General features: G+C 41.0%; 1 protein-coding gene across 1 annotated transcript in view; it reads right to left on the reverse strand.

Annotated features, from left to right (window-relative positions):
- Window positions 1-5,909: 5,909 nt before the first annotated feature.
- vwa8 (von Willebrand factor A domain containing 8) overlaps window positions 5,910-17,563 on the reverse strand; it is a 76,018-nt gene continuing 64,364 nt past the window's right edge. Inside the window, exons 40-45 of the mRNA XM_017470129.3 lie at window positions 15,233-15,341; window positions 11,864-11,989; window positions 10,730-10,888; window positions 7,927-8,025; window positions 7,320-7,558; window positions 5,910-6,285 (exon numbers count right to left, since the gene is read on the reverse strand). Of these exons, the coding sequence (XP_017325618.1) occupies window positions 6,177-6,285; window positions 7,320-7,558; window positions 7,927-8,025; window positions 10,730-10,888; window positions 11,864-11,989; window positions 15,233-15,341 (841 nt within the window). The 3' untranslated portion in view covers window positions 5,910-6,176. The remainder of the gene's footprint in view (window positions 6,286-7,319; window positions 7,559-7,926; window positions 8,026-10,729; window positions 10,889-11,863; window positions 11,990-15,232; window positions 15,342-17,563) is intronic.

Below are 17,563 nucleotides of genomic sequence, written 5' to 3' on the forward strand. Positions count from 1 at the left end.
AAACTTTGGTTGACTTCTAACCAGATGATCTGATGACATCATTTGCTGCATGACTGTGAGCATTTACGGAAGCACAGTGATTCTAAACCATACTTGTCAACAGCACTTTGCCTTTCATATTCATTCCTATTCACAACTAACAATTTTATAGCAACTTCATACAACCAAATCACAGGGCTGTGATGGTGTGTGTGTGTGTGTTTCAGTGCTATCTGTAGCAAAAGAAGGTCCACAGAGCTGAGAGGATGGACTGATAGTTTTCCTCAGTGAGAGGATGACTGTATTACTCACTGATCACACTGGCTGCTTTAAGGTAGATTGATTAACTGCTAGTGACAGCTCTGTCTCTTCCTGGAACCTGAACCTGACAACTATCACCCTGCCTTCAGTGCACGCGCGCACACACACACACACACACACACACACACACACACACACACACACACACACACACACACACACACACACCTGCTTGTCTCACTATCCTTATGGTCTTCACTTATGAGGACCTCCCATTGCTCCACCTAAATCTAACCCTAACCATAACCTCAGTAACCAAAAGGAAATTTTTTGACTTTTTTTCGCTCGCAAGAGGCACAAGAGAGACCACAAAATCTGAACATCTGGAATTGCCTGTAGAGGTTAATACATATAAAGAGAGAGAACAGATGACAGATAACTAAAAACTGTTCCACCTGAGGTAAACACAGAGACAGCTGACCCGCCTGTCGCTGGTTAGGAACACTGTCCTAATCTAAAACTGTGTAACTAATTAACCTGAAGAAAACAAAGTGACCCTGTAGAGATGTGTGAATATTACATGTGGTTTAATCAGTAATCTGTTGCATTCACACAAGAAAAGATTGGGTCACAACTACCATCTTCCAATAACACTTTTCCACTGTATGAAACCTGAGCAGAGACCTGCGCACGCTCGCTTAAATAACTTGCCTTGGCTAGTAATTTGCATCTTCCCCTTCCTAGCACTCAGTAGTGTATCAGCAGGATCAGGAAGCACATTAGCGCAGGCAAATAACCTGTCCACGACCAAGCTGACAAACACAGGACACACAAGCACTCTCAAAACAATTCAGTAAACACATTCCCAGATGCTTTTAAACATCCTATTCCTCTACCCACACTCTGCAATGTTTCAGGTTTTCCATTAAATCCATGCAAGGTAGGTAGGTCGAAGGAAATCGTTTGCATTCCCCATGTTTTTTTTTTGTTTTGTTTTTTTTAAATGGAACAAGGAAATGCACCTTGATTTTACAGTCTAACTACAAACAGGAATTCTAAAATATTAAAAAATGAGGTTCTGTATTTCAATCTGACAGATTTAGAACAGATATATATCAGGAAAAAATATGCAAAAAGAGCAACTGGGAGAACCTCAAAGCAGCTCAGAGGATATTAAAATATGTTGGACAGAGTTAAAAGCAAAGTGCTGACATACACGTTTAAAAAAAAAAAAAAAAAAAAAAGAATATTTACATCGCATTCAGAAAAGGGAAAGGCAAACCACTGAACTGATACCAATTAGACAATTAGACTACCAAGCCCCAGTACTGCATTCTCAACATACACAATTTGTCCATTTTTGTTTCATGAATAATACATGATGAAGGAGCGTCTGTAAAACCCAACACACTGAGGCCATGAATTACTGAGATCTAAAATGACGTGCGTTCATTTGTGTGCGCAACGGAATACAAAATGAATCTACATGCATTAAAACCGTGCTGTGATGTGCACCTTAACATAAAACACCCCAAATGGCATATTCAATAAATCAAACATGCAAAATAAACTATTAAAAAGTTCATCAATGGAAAATGGAATGCTTCAGAAATTTTAGCACCCTTAGTAAAGATAATGAAAAATGTCTTTGTGGTTAATTAGCATTGCATGTTCTCCCCGTGCTGTGGGGGTTTCCTCCGGGTACTCCGGTTTCCTCCCCCAGTCCAAAGACTTGCATGGTAGGCTGATTGGCATGTCCAAAGTGTCCGTAGTGTATGAATGGGTGTGTGAGTGTGTATGTGATTGTGCCCTGCGATGGATTGGCACTCTGTCCAGGGTGTACCCCGCCTTGTGCCCCATGCTCCCTGGGATAGGCTCCAGGTTTCCCCGGAGACCCTGAAAAGGATAAGCGGTAGAAGATGGATGGATAGTTAATTAGCACTGAAAATATCCATCCATCCATTTTCTATACCACGTAGCCTATAGAGGGTCGTGGGGAGCCTGGAGCCTGTCTCAGGGAGCTCGGGGTATAAGATGAGGGACATCCTTGAATGGGGTGGCAATCCATCGCAGGCCACAATCACACACTATGGACAATTTGGAGATGCCAATCAGCTTACAATGCATGTCTTTGGGCTTGGAGAGGAAACTGGAGAACCCAGAGGAAACCCCCGAAGCATGGGGAGAACGTGCGAGTTTCACGCACGCAAGGCAGAGGCGGGAATCGAACCCCCAACCCTGGTGGTGCAAGGCAAAAGAAAAAAGTAATAATTCTTTAAAAAAAAAAAAAAAAAAAAAAAAAAAAAAAAAAACCTCCTCTACCTTTAAAGCTTGACCCCTGGGTAACCTCATATTTAACCTCAGTGAACAGTAAAGTCACAAATGACCGCTTAAAGAGTACCTGAACTTTTTTATCACATGCTTTTACACACGCAAAAGTTTAGTTAATCCGGATCTAAACACCTTGTTCACATAAATATTTTTTGTTTTCTTCGATTTGACCTAAGCGCATGGATGCTTTTCACACTCAGTTGTAGTCTTAATATAGAGCACACGTGTTCGTCAAGGTCATACTGAATGTCAGGAGGGCCTGGAGAATATTGCCCAATGCCCTAGTAAACTTGACCGTACAGCAGCAACAGCACATTATGCAATAGAGAGTGAGGATATAGTCACATTCTCTGTAGGAGTTCAGATTAAATGCTAGCATGTGCGGAGCAGTGTGTCACTTCATTGTGTCCTCCTTCACCCTGAAGACAAAAAGCATGAAAAGAAATAAATGCAGCGCTCCTGACATCAAAACAGCAGTGGGGTTTTTTCCTTGGGAAAATTACAGATTATACATGGCATTACACATGTTTGTGTGTATTAAGGCATCAGATACTTTGTTATTTATGCCCTCCTCATGAGTAATGACGGATGAAAGGCGGTCTAGACTGCTCAGTTTCTCAACACAACGGTGTAATAAAAGTAGGTGTGCTGCAATGCATTAGTCACCTGTAGTCAATCAGTCATGGCACATGAGTAACATGGATCAACGAGCCAGTCAACGAGCCAGTCAATAGACAGCAACACAACTGTTGAAAAGTGTACACAGAAATAACCATTGGTCTACAGTCAAGTGCAAAGGTTTGCATCCTCTCAGGACTGCATTAGCAGATCTTTTGATTTATAGCAACGAGGCATTTAGTCTGTTAGGCTCCCAAGTCTTCCTAGTAACAAAAATGGCTAAACTGTGTATGTTAAGCTATTAATAATGATAATTCCTGCTATAGTATTTGCATTTCCCTTTGCATATGTGAAAACTTGCTTTGTCTTTACTTTCACCTCCAATTTCTTTGGTATCCTCTGAGCAGCTTTCAGGATTTTATAGTCAGGCAAATTATTGTTACTGAGTAGGGGTATGATTGGCACCCTGTCCAGGGTGTACCTCGCCTCGTGCCCGATGCTCCCTGGGACAGGCTCCAGGTTCCCCGTGACCCTGAAAAGGATAAGCGGTATTGAAGATGGATGGATGGATGGAGTTGGGGTATATATATTTTTTAAACTTCTTTATTATTATTATTTTTTAGAGATAAATTGTGAAGAAGAAGCAATAGGTATATTTTCCTATTTGCACTGAAAAATCACAGAGGCTGAAAATCTACCTGACTTTATCACATAATATTTGCTACACATTCCTGATTGTTCCATTAGAAGTAATAATGACACGTGACCTTGATTGTGAGAACTGTTCTTAACGGGAAATCTTTGCTGAGTAAATAATTAACAGTAGAGCCCACACTTCACATTTCCTGGTAGGCAAACAGGTAAGGTAAGCTACTTCAGAGCAGAGTGCAAATGTGTTTTGTAAACTTAATGCAAATTGTTATGAATAATTCAACTTCAGCAAAAGGTAGGTGAGCACACTATACAGTCTTACTGGACCTTAACCAGAGACTGTAAGGAGAGGAATGAGAAACTAGACTTAACGGGCATATATTTCCAGAGCTGGATGAAGGAGGGTGCATTAACAGCACTATGAAATTATAATCTTATAATCATAACCATGTGAGATGCAGATGTCATGGAAAAGACTATGGGTTGGCTATGGGTGGGCAGGACTGTAAATCTTAGCAGAGCAATTTGCTGATCCTTCATTTTGTTCCTTAGTAGATGGAAAAAGTGACCAGACAGAGGAAAACTGCTGTGCCCTCTAGAAATACACCAAACAGCCAGTTAGCAGTGGAAAATCCCTGCCTTGTGCTGCTAAGTGAAAAGTTTTTTTCTTTTATCTCGAGACAACTATACTGTAAATATCAGACATAACACAGTCAGCAGGGTGCACGCTTCCTGTCAGCGTTTTCCTTCAAATCCCCTCTGACAAGAAAAGATAATGGTGTTTATTGTTAAGATTTGATCTCTTTAAATGTCATATGAGATCTAGTAACAGATCATTTCACAATCACAGGATATGACCATGCACCTAATGCATGCACACACACACACACACACACACACACATCATGGATTAAACAATCAAATCGTTTTCTTTTTAAAGCTGCGTCTTCAGGGCAGTGGGAGGATTCGCTCACTGACAATGTTGACAGGTAACTCTAACCCGTTTTACAGATGGCTTTTACACACTACAGCTAAATCAAACACATGCGCACTTTTCACGATCCCTATTACTTTTGCCCTTGAATGCATAGCAGCGCTGCTCCATTCCACCCACCCAGAGTTTCATGAAAAAATAAAAATACATGTGACCAGCAGCCACATCCATCTTCATTCCACACACGTGTTCGTTCCACCTGCTGACGGTCCACAGCTCTCCACAGCTTGCCATTCAGCTCATATAAATTACAGGTCCACTTTCTCCCCAGCAACACCCAGTGAGCATGGTGTAACCTGAGCTCGGGCCTGGAATGCTCAAGCACTCAAGAGGCACACGGCAGTCTGGCTGGGTAACAGCAGCAGCTCCAGTGGCACAGGAAGGAAATAGAACGCTTAGAACACAGGAAAAACACACGCATCCCGACAGAGCAGAGGATTCTAGGAAGAGCCAGAGGAAGGGGCGGGTGGACCTGCGCAAGTAGTGCTAAAGGAGTGCAAACAGTTAAAAGGGGAATACCAGAGGTCAGATTGGCGACGTTTCAGTCGGTGCTGCTAGCGCCAAACACCTAAACCAAGAGGTCAGAAAAGACAGGAAGCTGAGTCTAAATCATGCTCAAGTTCATTTAAAAACACAAGGCTCACGCTAGCTTATAAACCGGAGAGATAAAAATAGCCTGAGCTTTGTCTCTTCAAATTGTTTATAGATTATCTGGGATTTCAGGCTGGTTATTTCTGTTAAAGTAAGCTACTTTCATAAACCCTGGGTGAGAAATTAGCTTAATCTTAGTAACTATAAGACAGAGTTCGCACAGAAACACAGGAATAAAATTGCACTTAAGAATCTTTTCAGATAAGGAGAGATTAAACAGAGCCACTAAGGTGATAAGGTGAGTGTGATTTGTCTGCCTCACTCTGTCGCTCCCTCACAGGATACGTCATGCTATGATCTTGAGGAGAGGGGAGGATCCTAAGAAAACCCACACAAACACATCCATCAAGTGACAAGTCTTATGTAACATTGGCTTCTTATAACTGGGCACTAAGGTTATAGTCGAACGTCTGTACACCAAACACCAGATGAAAATCAGCGTTTAGTTGGGTTTTTTTGCCGTACACATGTACACATGACACACTTGTACAATACAATCAAATGAAATGTATTAACAGTATATAAACTCAACAATCTGTAGTGGGTAATGTGTCACTTTAAATAAGTAAAGTTAATGATTTAAAAATGAAAAACTAGTGTGGAAATGCAGAACAGGGCTGCCACAAGACTGGAATCTGCAGCGACTGAGTCCAAGGAGCCCAGCAGAGGAATCCTGGGTGGTCGGGCCTGTTTAGGCACTGGACAGCATCGTGGAGGTGAAGATCTGCTGCAGGATTTGAGGTATCTCTTTGGTGTCCATGGCGACAAAAGAGCGGCCTGCCGGCAGGGTTCTCTGGAGCCTATGTGTCAGAGAAAATAAGGAGAAAAGACCCCCCACCCCCCAAAAGCAACCCCCCAGAAAAAAAAAAAAAACATTAACAATGCAAATGTGCTTTCACTTGCAATCAAAGTGAGCTCCTAGTTCTCAATGGGCCGACAAAAGCTGTCATTCACACACATTCTTTTGTGAGAGATTGGGGGGGTGGTTTGGGAAAAGCCTACTGGGGGCAAGGGGCTAAAGGCGGAGAGACGCCCCACTCCTTTCACTCTCTTGCCCTCCCACCTTTCCTATTCCACTGACCATTCATTACTGTCATTCTGTCCCCCCAGAGAGGACAGTGGTTCTGAAAAGCCTGCCCTTTAAATCATGGTGGGCCTGAAAAGAGTGGAGTCAGTGAGGGCTCAGATTAAAGGCTATGTGGAATGTGTTCTGACCACCACAGTAGCATCGCACTCGTGTCGCAATACTCTCCTCATTTGTCCTCACTGGCCTCATTCTGGCATAGCAAACAAATCCCAGTCTTTTACACCTTATACATACATACTCTGCCATAAAGTCTTGATCTTCTTTCACAAATCCAATATTAGTCACAGTTAAGCCTTAAAGATTCGGTTTGTAATGTTTAAATCTATAATAATCATGTCATTTCAAAGATATATTGGAAAAAAAGCTCCAATGCGCAGTTTTGCTGTTGCTGTTTTTGTTTAAAATTTTAGGTTCTGTTCTTTTATTTTTTTTTCTGGCCCATTAATGAGCTCTACCCCAAGTCTAAGAAGAGCTTCTCAACTTCGCTCCTTTTTATTCAAAGGCACTTAATGAGGCATAGGTGCTTTAAACAGAGAGGAGTTGGAACGATGAGGCAAAGAGAAAGTTGTCAGTGCTTCTACTGTAATGGTAATTTATCTCTCAAGCAGCAGTGAACTCTAAAAGTTAAAAACCGCTGCTTTAATATTTGGTTAAATACAGTGGTGTATAACAGTGGCCCAACAAGCACAACATCTGTGTTGTGGTGTGTGTGGGTGTATGTGTAAAAGCAAGCGGGATGCAACTCACCTCTCGGCCTGGTCACCAAGAGAACCGATAAAGATGGCAAAGGCATGGACCTGAGGGTTGCTAGTGAGTGTGCGGGCAAAGAGGTCAGGGCTGATGCCATAGCGCTCCAGATTGGCATCGCTCAGCACAATAACAAAGTGCTCGTCAGCCTCCTCGCGGGCCAGCTCCTTCACAGCGTGCTCTGTGGCCTCCAGTGTGTAGTCTCCACTCATACAGAACTGAGAGTGTGCATGCATGGTCTGTGGACAGGTAAATCATTTAATAATTCAGAGTTGTACAGTCAGGTGTGAATAAGTACCATAGACTACTCATAGTGCGTTTTTGTTCATCAGACGACCATATCAAAACATTCACAGGGGAACTGAGCTGGCTTCTGCAGACTATTTAGGGTTTAAAAACCCAAGACTGACAAAGATCATTTCTTTGAATATAAATGGACCTTCACTGCAGAACCGAATACTGAAACATGCCTGTCTGTGCACACCCTGCCACGTTTCATGATTATAAGTATGGCTTCATTCCAGGAAAACTTGTCAGGAAGCCGATTTCCAAACAAAGGGAAAAAAAGCATGAGAGAATGCACGCAGCACATACGTAGGCTACATACCTTTAAGACATTCAGTCTCTGTTTGTTGTTCTTTGGCACTTTGTCACATCTGACCAGTTCTATATCAAGTCCATCCCCAGAGTGGCCCACTACATCATACTGCAGAAAGAAAAAAAACCACAGGAAAGCAGAGAAGTGAATGTACTGTGTTTTAGAACATGAATACACACACTAACAACTCCATCCTGAGAATGACAAATATATAGCTATGCCAACTGTTCAGAAAGGTTTTTTCGTTTATCCAGGCACATAGGGCATGCTGACACTGAGGGTTAAAAAAGAACTATGAAAGGGAAGTTACATAAATCGCTCATTGCTTAACAAAAGGATCAACAGGGCAGACAGGAGACAGATGTTATTTATGTATATATTTAAAATAGACACCCAAAGAATTTTGTAACCACTTTCATAACGATATCGTGTGGCAATACAACTGTTGTCCTACTGATAGCCTTTCCAAAAAACAAAACAAAACAAAAACCCAACACACAGTCAAAAAATTTATACCATTTTACACCATGCACAAATACACGTTAAAAGCCTGCAATTTGGACAAGTATTTAATTTTACAATGACCCAGTTCCAAATCCATTCTGAGGAAAGCATTTCTTCCCCCACAAACCTCATGCTCAAGCTAAAGACAGCATTTGTGCAGCTTTTCTACGGGAAAATCCAAGAATATTCAAGGCGGATAATCAGATTTTGTTCAGTATAATGGCAGATCAACACTTAAACACAATTATAATCACATGTCTATTGTGAAAATGATTATAACTGCATGTACTTTGCATTGTTTTATTTCAGTGCTTAATAGAATAGGATCATTTTAGGATAATTGGCCCAAATTAGAAATTCAAAGTACTCTCTCTATGTTTCTGTGTGTTCATTCCATGTTGGAACTACATTTTAATTTTCTAACCTGTGTATAAGGTGAACCAGCATGCATGCTTTAATCATGTGGTTAGCAGATAATCATTTGAGACTTGTAGAATGCACATGCGACCTGCAAAATGTAGACAGGTAATAAATCAAAACAAAACAAAACAAAAAAAAAACAATGTACGTTATGTAACCAGTGTATCTTTGTACACTAAGGTGTTTGGCCACCACAACCCCAGTCCGTGAAACTGTCCTAGACTAGTACAATGGATGAACACCATTGTTCCAAAAGATATTCCCTCAAATGGTGTTTTGATGATGGTCGTAGAGAGCGCTGTGTAACATGTTGCTCCAAAATCTCTCACAGGTGTTTTTTAACTGGGTTCAGGTCGTGTGACTGTAAAGGCCATAGCAAATGATTTACATCATTTCCATACTCATTAAACCATTCAGTGAGCCACACGCATCAGCAAAGAAATGTTTCATCCTAGGATAAAGGTATGCAGTCTGAATGACGCACTGTAGTATTGATTTGCAGGGGACAAGTGGTCTCAAACCATGCCAGCAAAATAATTGCCCCAAAGACTCTCAACCCCACAGGGTAACATCCAGGAGCTTCCTTTGAATGTCACCAGGTGTTCTGTTTGACATCGAGTGCTTAGATAGGATTTATACTGAAACTGCGAGATGCTTTTGTTTTCCACCAAATGCCACTTAGTCCATTTAGAATCACTCTTCCAATTGAGCACATATCTATACTATTAAAATCGCTTTCATTTTATGATAAACTCAAACATAGGTAGGTATAGAATGAAGAATAACCGATTACAAACCCCAGGAAATACGTATTCAGTTCTGTGTGCCTGCCTGATGGGTATTATATAGCATTTGAGACAAGTTATGGAAACTTCTTGTGGGTCAAAGAGTAAATGACATCTGACAGATGTATTCTCCTGTCAGTAAAAACCCACGTAAATGAGTTGTCACATAGAGCTTTATATATGTTAGTTACATAAGTGGCACTGAAGGATATATGATAGGCCAGCTGGATGCATGTACAAGGTGTTAGAGGGCACGATGGGGCCATAATGTCTGGCACCCACACACTCACTCGCAGACACACAACCACTGTAGCGCTCATGTTGTCACCCTTCTTTTCTCTACAATAATTTCATTCCTAATTAACCTCCTACTCCTCCTGGATTAGACCGCTGAAACTGACGTAAAGCGTATCTGTAATATAGTATAATGATGCACAGTTCATTTCAGTGACATAATTCTGAACTCCTTTCACATTATTACCTCCCACAGATTTTCCGAGATGGAAATAAATAGAGAAACAACAGACTGGCTTTGTGCTGCTATTGCTGTTTGGAGAACAGCTTCCAGTAATACAGTGATTCATTGCCTCCTGCACAGCAGCCAGCAGCTGGACTTGCTTCAGTGAAGGAGGAAGAGAAAAATAAAAAAAAAGACAGAAAGAAATGACCACTTAGGCCGAAACCCTGCACAACTGTTGCCGTACACACAGCTGTGACTGAAGTATGCGTCAGCCTCTGAGGATCTCTTCGGCCCCACTTACCCATGTTTCCATGGTAACCTCCATCACAGCTTGTTGGTGGCTGGGGACATCCCTGTTGCGCAGCAGTGCGCAACTGACAGAGGAAGCAAACACAGCCACTGTTTCCGTGGTGCGTTGGTATGGAGCTAGGTTTTTGTAAATAAATACAACTTTCTTAATGGCTCACTGCTGCATGATTGTACACTGAGAATATTAAGCATTAAGAGAGAAGCTGGCTTGGAAAATTATTGCAAGCACCCGGACCGGGTCTATTCTTGTGCCCGTCTCTTTGAAAGCAAATGAAAAGTTGCCAAAATATGAAGGTGTGGAGAAAAAAAAACCCCCAGTGGTTTGGTATCTCACCTTGAACTTGTGTTCGTAGTTCTCTAGTGCCTCCATCACCATACACACAGCCTCCATAGAGCGTTCCAGGCGCCCGTCCACACCATTAAAGCGGTACATGCTGCCCGACACGTCAGCTAGCAGACGCAATCGCTTGGGCTTCTGCTGAGGTGTGCCCAGCTACGAAAAGCGAAATAGTACACCATGAAGAAAGAACATCAATATGAAATTTAGACTATGGTTGAGGGAGCATCCATCATCTTAATACATCTCATCTGTGGTGCTCTTAATTCTAGTTCTCGGTTTGCTCAGGTTTCATTCCTGAAAGCTATAACAGTTTCTAATAGATTTTACAGGACGCACTTACATAATTTATTATAGCACTTTTTACATTCCTAAGCAGTCCTTGTGTCGAGGTTATTTATAAAACAGACTAAAACCTGAAGAAGAGAATGTGCTTCCCTGAGACACACAGAGCCAATCACTGCATCTTTATACATGCTACTCACTGTGTTCACACTTATTCTAAAGTTTTATTTACAAACACACAATCAGATTCCCATCATTGTCAAATAAAACATAATTGTCTTGAGCTAGTGTTCTGCTTTGCTGGAGTTACTAACCATTCATACAGGACCACATGACTTCTTTGCCTTCAGGTAAAAATTAAATAAAAAATTTGACATAAAATCGAAAGATTTAATTGTTAATGTCACCTCATTAACGCCAACAGGGTTATTAAACATTAGCTAACCAGTAAGGCAAAGTTGGCAGAAAATGTCAAAAATATTTGATAAGACAAATGAAAATTCATGTCTGAACTGTTCATTTTTGATCAGTTAAAAATATTTACTTTTACTCTTGAATCCTGTTACTCTTGACTGCTCATGGATGGCAGTGGCAGCACGATACAATCCTATTAGCAGCTGCATGTTTTAAGATGGTACACAACCCTCGGAAATATCAAAGTCATAAGCTGAATGCTTTTTAGACCAAAAGTGTTTATATAAAAGTGTGAATGCACATACTCGTATGAACTATTGAACAAATCCTTGTAAGTATGCGGTTTTCAATCACTTGGAGCTACCTTGTCTAAATAAGCCTCCAATGGGCTCAGATATTCTCAGAGCCACACAGACAGAACAGCTCTCTCACCTCTGGCTCCAGCTCTCCTCTGCGTTTGTAAATAGCTTTCTCTCCAGTCAAGCCATCAATAATCTTGGCATCATCCAGTTCTCCCAGTGCCTGGTTCTTCAGCCACTGCCTTTCCTTCCCTTTAGCCTGTAAAAGAAGCATTAAACACATCACACAATAGTACACTCAGCACTTAACAGAAGTTTTATTAAAATAAAAAAAAAAATCCAACAAGGCTACAATAAAAGCAGTGACAGTGTTAGTACTGAAAAACAAAACTAAGAAACTAAAGTGGTCTGCTGGCAGTGAGATACAATACTGTCTCAACACCCACAAGTTGAAAGAGAGGTAAATTGATCAGTTAAATCAGCTGAAAAATAACACCACCAGTCAAAAGTTTGGACAGTGTCTTATTTTTATTGTCCACCAGGTTTGCTGGAATTTTTGACCACTCTTCCATGCAATATTCTCTCACTTGCAAGACGTTTGAGGGTTTTCTTTCATGTACTACCCCCCCGCCCCCCCAAACGATATGATCATGACCTCAGCAGCACCTCAGCTATGAACAATGAGCAAAACATTGTCAAACTGCCATAGATGCATTTCCACATCTGCTTTTCATTTAGATTCGGATCCCGCAGGAGCTCCCTGAACTGCTACATCATCCCACACATTGTCCTCCTCTGTCATCCTGCTAGTCACGGTCAAACAACGCAGAACAAAGTGTTACACTCACAATACAACAATGTTTTCTGTGATCCAGAGGAGAAATTGTTGGCAAGTGTCTGCAATTCAGCACAAAAATATACTACTCTCCAGAGACTGCCTGACTGAAGGATATCAGGGTTCTTTTCTGTGCCATATCTCACAGCTAAGAACAATGACCTGAGCTGCACTACAAACAATAAGTAGAGACTAGATTTTTGGTCACATCTTTAATAGTAGCTGAGTAAAAGCTAAGGCACATGGCTTATCTGGTTTTATAGCGTGGTTTGAAGTTGGTTAAAACACACACACACAAACAAACAAACAAACAAACAAACAAAAAATATATATATATACACACACACACAAAATCCAGTTTAACAACAAAAGATTTTTTTACATAATGCATTTTTGCATTGTTTCACACAGTATTTCATAGGATTGTACTAATAGGTCGACTCTTAGAAGAAAGGGGTTCATCGGGTTCTTCAACAGTTCCTTAAGGGTTTTTTGGATACCATCCTTTTACCATCCAACCTTTAAGAGTTCCACCAGAGGGACAATTGAATAACCTCAGATTTTATTTGATCACAAAAAGGTATTAAAGAATTGGTAAAGAAAAAGATTTTTAACATCCCAATCTGTATTAATGAAGCTGGTTAGGGTTTCTGATATACCTGTAAGGTATTATGAAAGTGAATAGTGATCAAATTTATGATATTAAAGATGCCAGGGCTATTCCAGCTTGCATGAATATGAGCTGTGTGGGAATATGAGCCAAATAAGTGGCCCAGGTGTGTGTATGAGAATGGAACTAATGCAAAAGCATAGACTATCCCTGTGCACTGATTATAGAGCAACACCATGCAAGCAAATATGCAGCTTGGTTCTTCTCCTTTGCAGTTGTCTGTTCATTCCTCTAACAAATTAGTATAATGGCTATGCTGTTTTCAATCCTTTGTAAACTCCAAGCTCTGTCATACCACAGTGATGCTCAGGTGTGTGCGTTCAAACAGTGAGGAAATGTGGGAATGGCATGCGACGTGTGCTGTTTGTGCTGGATGCTTCTAACAAGTCATTTCGACAAAGGCAAAAAAGAAATGAAAAAGAAAAACCAGGCATGTCTGCATAAAAGCGAGTCATGGAATGGATTGCTTTAATCTCCTACCTGTATAAGATAGAACCGAAAACGAGCATTGGAAATAAGTGCACAAATGTACAAGGTTGAGCATTTCAGTTTTCACATTCACATTGGGGTGAACAGAAATGAGCGCTCATGCAAGACTGTGCATGCTGTTTTGAAAACCCAAGTTCATGTCGATTTTGCTAGGTTTCATTAGGCTAATTGGCGACTCGATCTTCCAGCAAAGTAGAAAAACTGCCAGAGTGTTTTAATATTGGGTTAAAAACAACAACTTTTTTAAGTGCCAGCTTAACAATTGTAACAATTGGTTTTTTGGGCCAATCAGCTACACTCACACTGCAATAATGAAATAGAAAACCCATGGCAAAAGTCATTTGCTCATAATGTTATCATGTCAAGTGTTACAAAAACTTGAAAGCAATCTAGATGTGTTGTGAACAGACATTTGGTTTGATTTGTGTGTGATGGTTAGTTCTTGGTAGGACAATACATATCACGTTAGGCCCGGATACTGCTCGTGTGAATAAAGAAATGTACAACATGGCAGAATACATGCGCAGTTTGATTTAGGTTCATATGTGATACATGATGAACTACAAGTTGGTGACTCTCCTAGCTTCCACTTTAATCTCACAACTGCTGATTTGTTCCAATTTTGATTGTTTTTCCCCCTTCACAGATGTAACTGTTGTGTCTTAACAAGAAAGTGAAAATAGGAAGTAATTTAACTGTTATTTGCTTATTACAACAAGACTCTGGGTTCACACAAGGTAATGCGCGTGGATTTGATGTCTGTTTCATATTGATTAGGATTTATAAAGAAAGGATGTGTGGAATTTTGTACTCCTGGCAAACATTTGTCCATACTTAGTGTTAAATATAGAATTATAGGCAAGATTTTCAATATGGGACAAATGGAGAGAAAAAAAAAAACCAACTACCTTGCTAGGAAACAGTTACAGAGACACACACAACTGCCACAGTTTACTGTAGCTAATCACTGGTACGATTTAAATACCCTTACTTCAAAGAGCTGCAGACTACAAACACATGGAAAGATGCCATAAGTGGGTTTGTGGGTGAGAGAACGAGACATAGGGAGACACAGGAAAGGGAGCCGAACGCAAGATGGAATTCCTACCATGGTATTTTCCCATTAACACGTCTATCTTCTCCTCAGTGAGGTTTCCAGCGAGAAACCTGATCCTCCAAAAGTCATTGCTCTATCTCGCTGCAAAGGGAATCCCCAGGAGTGCTGCTGAAGTGTCAAGACACCCCTCGCAAGCTGCTTCAGCACACCACATGACCTGGTGTCCACTCAGAGGTCACTCAGAAAAGCAACAATAGCACTTAGCTTCACTTAGTGATAGGGGGTAATTGTTTCATGACTTGAGGGCAAATGCCAGACGAAGAGAAGAGCAGCTATAATAGCAGCAATGTGTGTGTGTGTGTGTTTGCGAAAGGAAGGAAAGGAAAGAACATTCAGAGACTTGTGGAAGCACTGCACACACCCTTTGGGGGAGCTGAGATGAAATGTTTACCTGCAGGCTGTCCAGAATGATGCGTAGGGACTGGACCTGGCGCCGGACAGCTCCGGAAAAACGCTCATATGTGGTGGCGTCATACTCACTCATCTGAATCTCCTTCAGTCTGAAACACACAGGACTTCCTTTAGGCACACCAACACACTCAAAAACTACCCAAACACTCCAGACCATCATGTTAAAAGGTGTTTATAATTTCAAATCAAACTTACATCATGTTCAATATATACATCATGTTCAATAAAAAGTCCGTTTTTCAGGAGACTGCATTTAAAGATAATTTAGTAAAATCCAAATAAGCTTTACAGATCTTTACTGGAAAGGGTTTAAATAAGGTTTTTCATGCTTGTTCAATGAACCATAAACAATATTGCACATGCACCTGTGGAACAGTCTTTAAGACACAAACAGTTTATAGGCGCTAGGCAATTAAGGTCACAGTTACAATAAGTTAGGACACTAAAGAGACCTTTCTACTGACTCTGAAAAACACCAGAAGAAAGATGTCTAGGGCTCCTGCTCAGCTGTGTGCACATGCCATAGGCCTGCTGCAGGGAGGCATGAGGACTTGCCAGAGCAATAAACTGCAATGTCTGTAATGTCAGACGCCTAAGACAGTGCTACAGGGAGACAGGAAGGACAGCTGATCGTCCTTGCCGTGGAAAATTACATGTAACCACGTGTCCCCCCAGACGTGATGGAGAACTTGTAAATTCTCGTAAATTATTGCCTTGGTGGAAGAGTGGAGGAACATCTCACAGCAAGAACTGACAAATCTGGTGCAGTCCATGGGGATGAGATGCTCTGTAGTAGTTAAAGCAGCTGGAGTCCACCAGATACTGACTGTTACTTTTGATATCGACCCCCCCCTTTGTTCAGGGACTCATTATTCCATTTCTGTCCCTCAAATGTCTGTGAAACTTGTTCAGTTTATGTCTCAGTTGTTGTTATAGTAGTTTTTATGTTAATGCAAATATTTAGACATGTTAAGAAATTTGCTGGAAATAAAAGTAGTGAACGTGAGAGGACGTTTCTTTTTTTTACTGAGTATACATTAGATAAAACTGATGCCACAATGATAGCAGAGAGCAGATGTGCCTCTTTTTTCTGTTTACAGTTTTCCAGCCCCAAAAAATGAACTCCAAACCCAGCCAAAGGAGAGCTGCTCAGTGTTGCCCCTTTTCCTTAAAATGAACCTCACAAGGCACCTCAAATGCTTTTCAGTATTTGCACTGAATTTGTAATTTGCAGGCAGGCAGAAAGCTCAAAATTTCAAACTACTTCTTTAATCGCTATGTTAGTCTTTTCTAAGGAATTCAAGCACAACTTGTGGCCTGGCTAGATAAAATTCCTTGCTTACACACGTCTGGATAAGCAACAAAAGTGAAAGTGAGTGAATAAAGACAACAATTTGCACACTTTTCAAAGTGGTTTGGACTCTGAACAGATGAGACAGATTACATTGGGGTCCAACATTCTGAGACCACAATTAAAACTGCAAATAAACAGAAAGTTTTAGAATTTTCTAAAATTCGAAGATTTCTAAGCCTTTTCACTCAAGTTACTGCTGATATCAGTTTGTAATGAAAACGTTTGCGATTAATTGAAAACGTATGCCAAACAAAGCATTTTCACTTCAGACTTTTGGTCCCCATTGTATGTGCGGAGAATAAACACATACTTCCTGGTCGAATCATCCCCCTGTTTCTTCTTCCTCAACATTTTATTTTAAAACCACGCCATGTTATTAGTTTGCTACTAAGACCAGAGACAGCCTCTAGTCTTTAGCACTGTAGCTAGTCCCTGGTCCAGTGAGCTGATTCCGCTAAATAATTTACATCATCTCTGTTAAAACTACTTTAATCCACTTGAATACTTTGCTGGGTCCACATCCAAACCCTGATCGGCCAGTTGACCCTGGCCTATATACAGTTATACAGTGATACATTTCTAATCTTCATGGTAGATCAGTATTCTATAGCTAGTTTTTTTTCAGATTCTACATAGTCTTAAAGTCACTGGAGACATGTGTTGGAGGATGGATTGAGGCCAGAGAAAGCTCGCTCTGGGCTGCCAATTGATGATTTCAGTGATACAGCCATCTGTCCGTGAAAACAGCAATGATGATGAGCACTCGAGAGTAGGAGACTCCTTATGAGCACTACCATATGTGAGAAGTCCTGACGGCCCAAGTGGCAGCACACGCCAACCATACTGTTCCTGCTCAGCTTGTTCTGGAGCTGTTTTTCACTGGGTGTGTGGCTGCTGAACTGACAGCTCCATGTGCTTCTTTCAGCAGGTGTAAGTTGCCATAGAAACCCAATCAAC

This window comes from Ictalurus punctatus, chromosome 6 (genome assembly GCF_001660625.3).
Source record: "Ictalurus punctatus breed USDA103 chromosome 6, Coco_2.0, whole genome shotgun sequence".
NCBI lineage: Eukaryota > Metazoa > Chordata > Actinopteri > Siluriformes > Ictaluridae > Ictalurus > Ictalurus punctatus.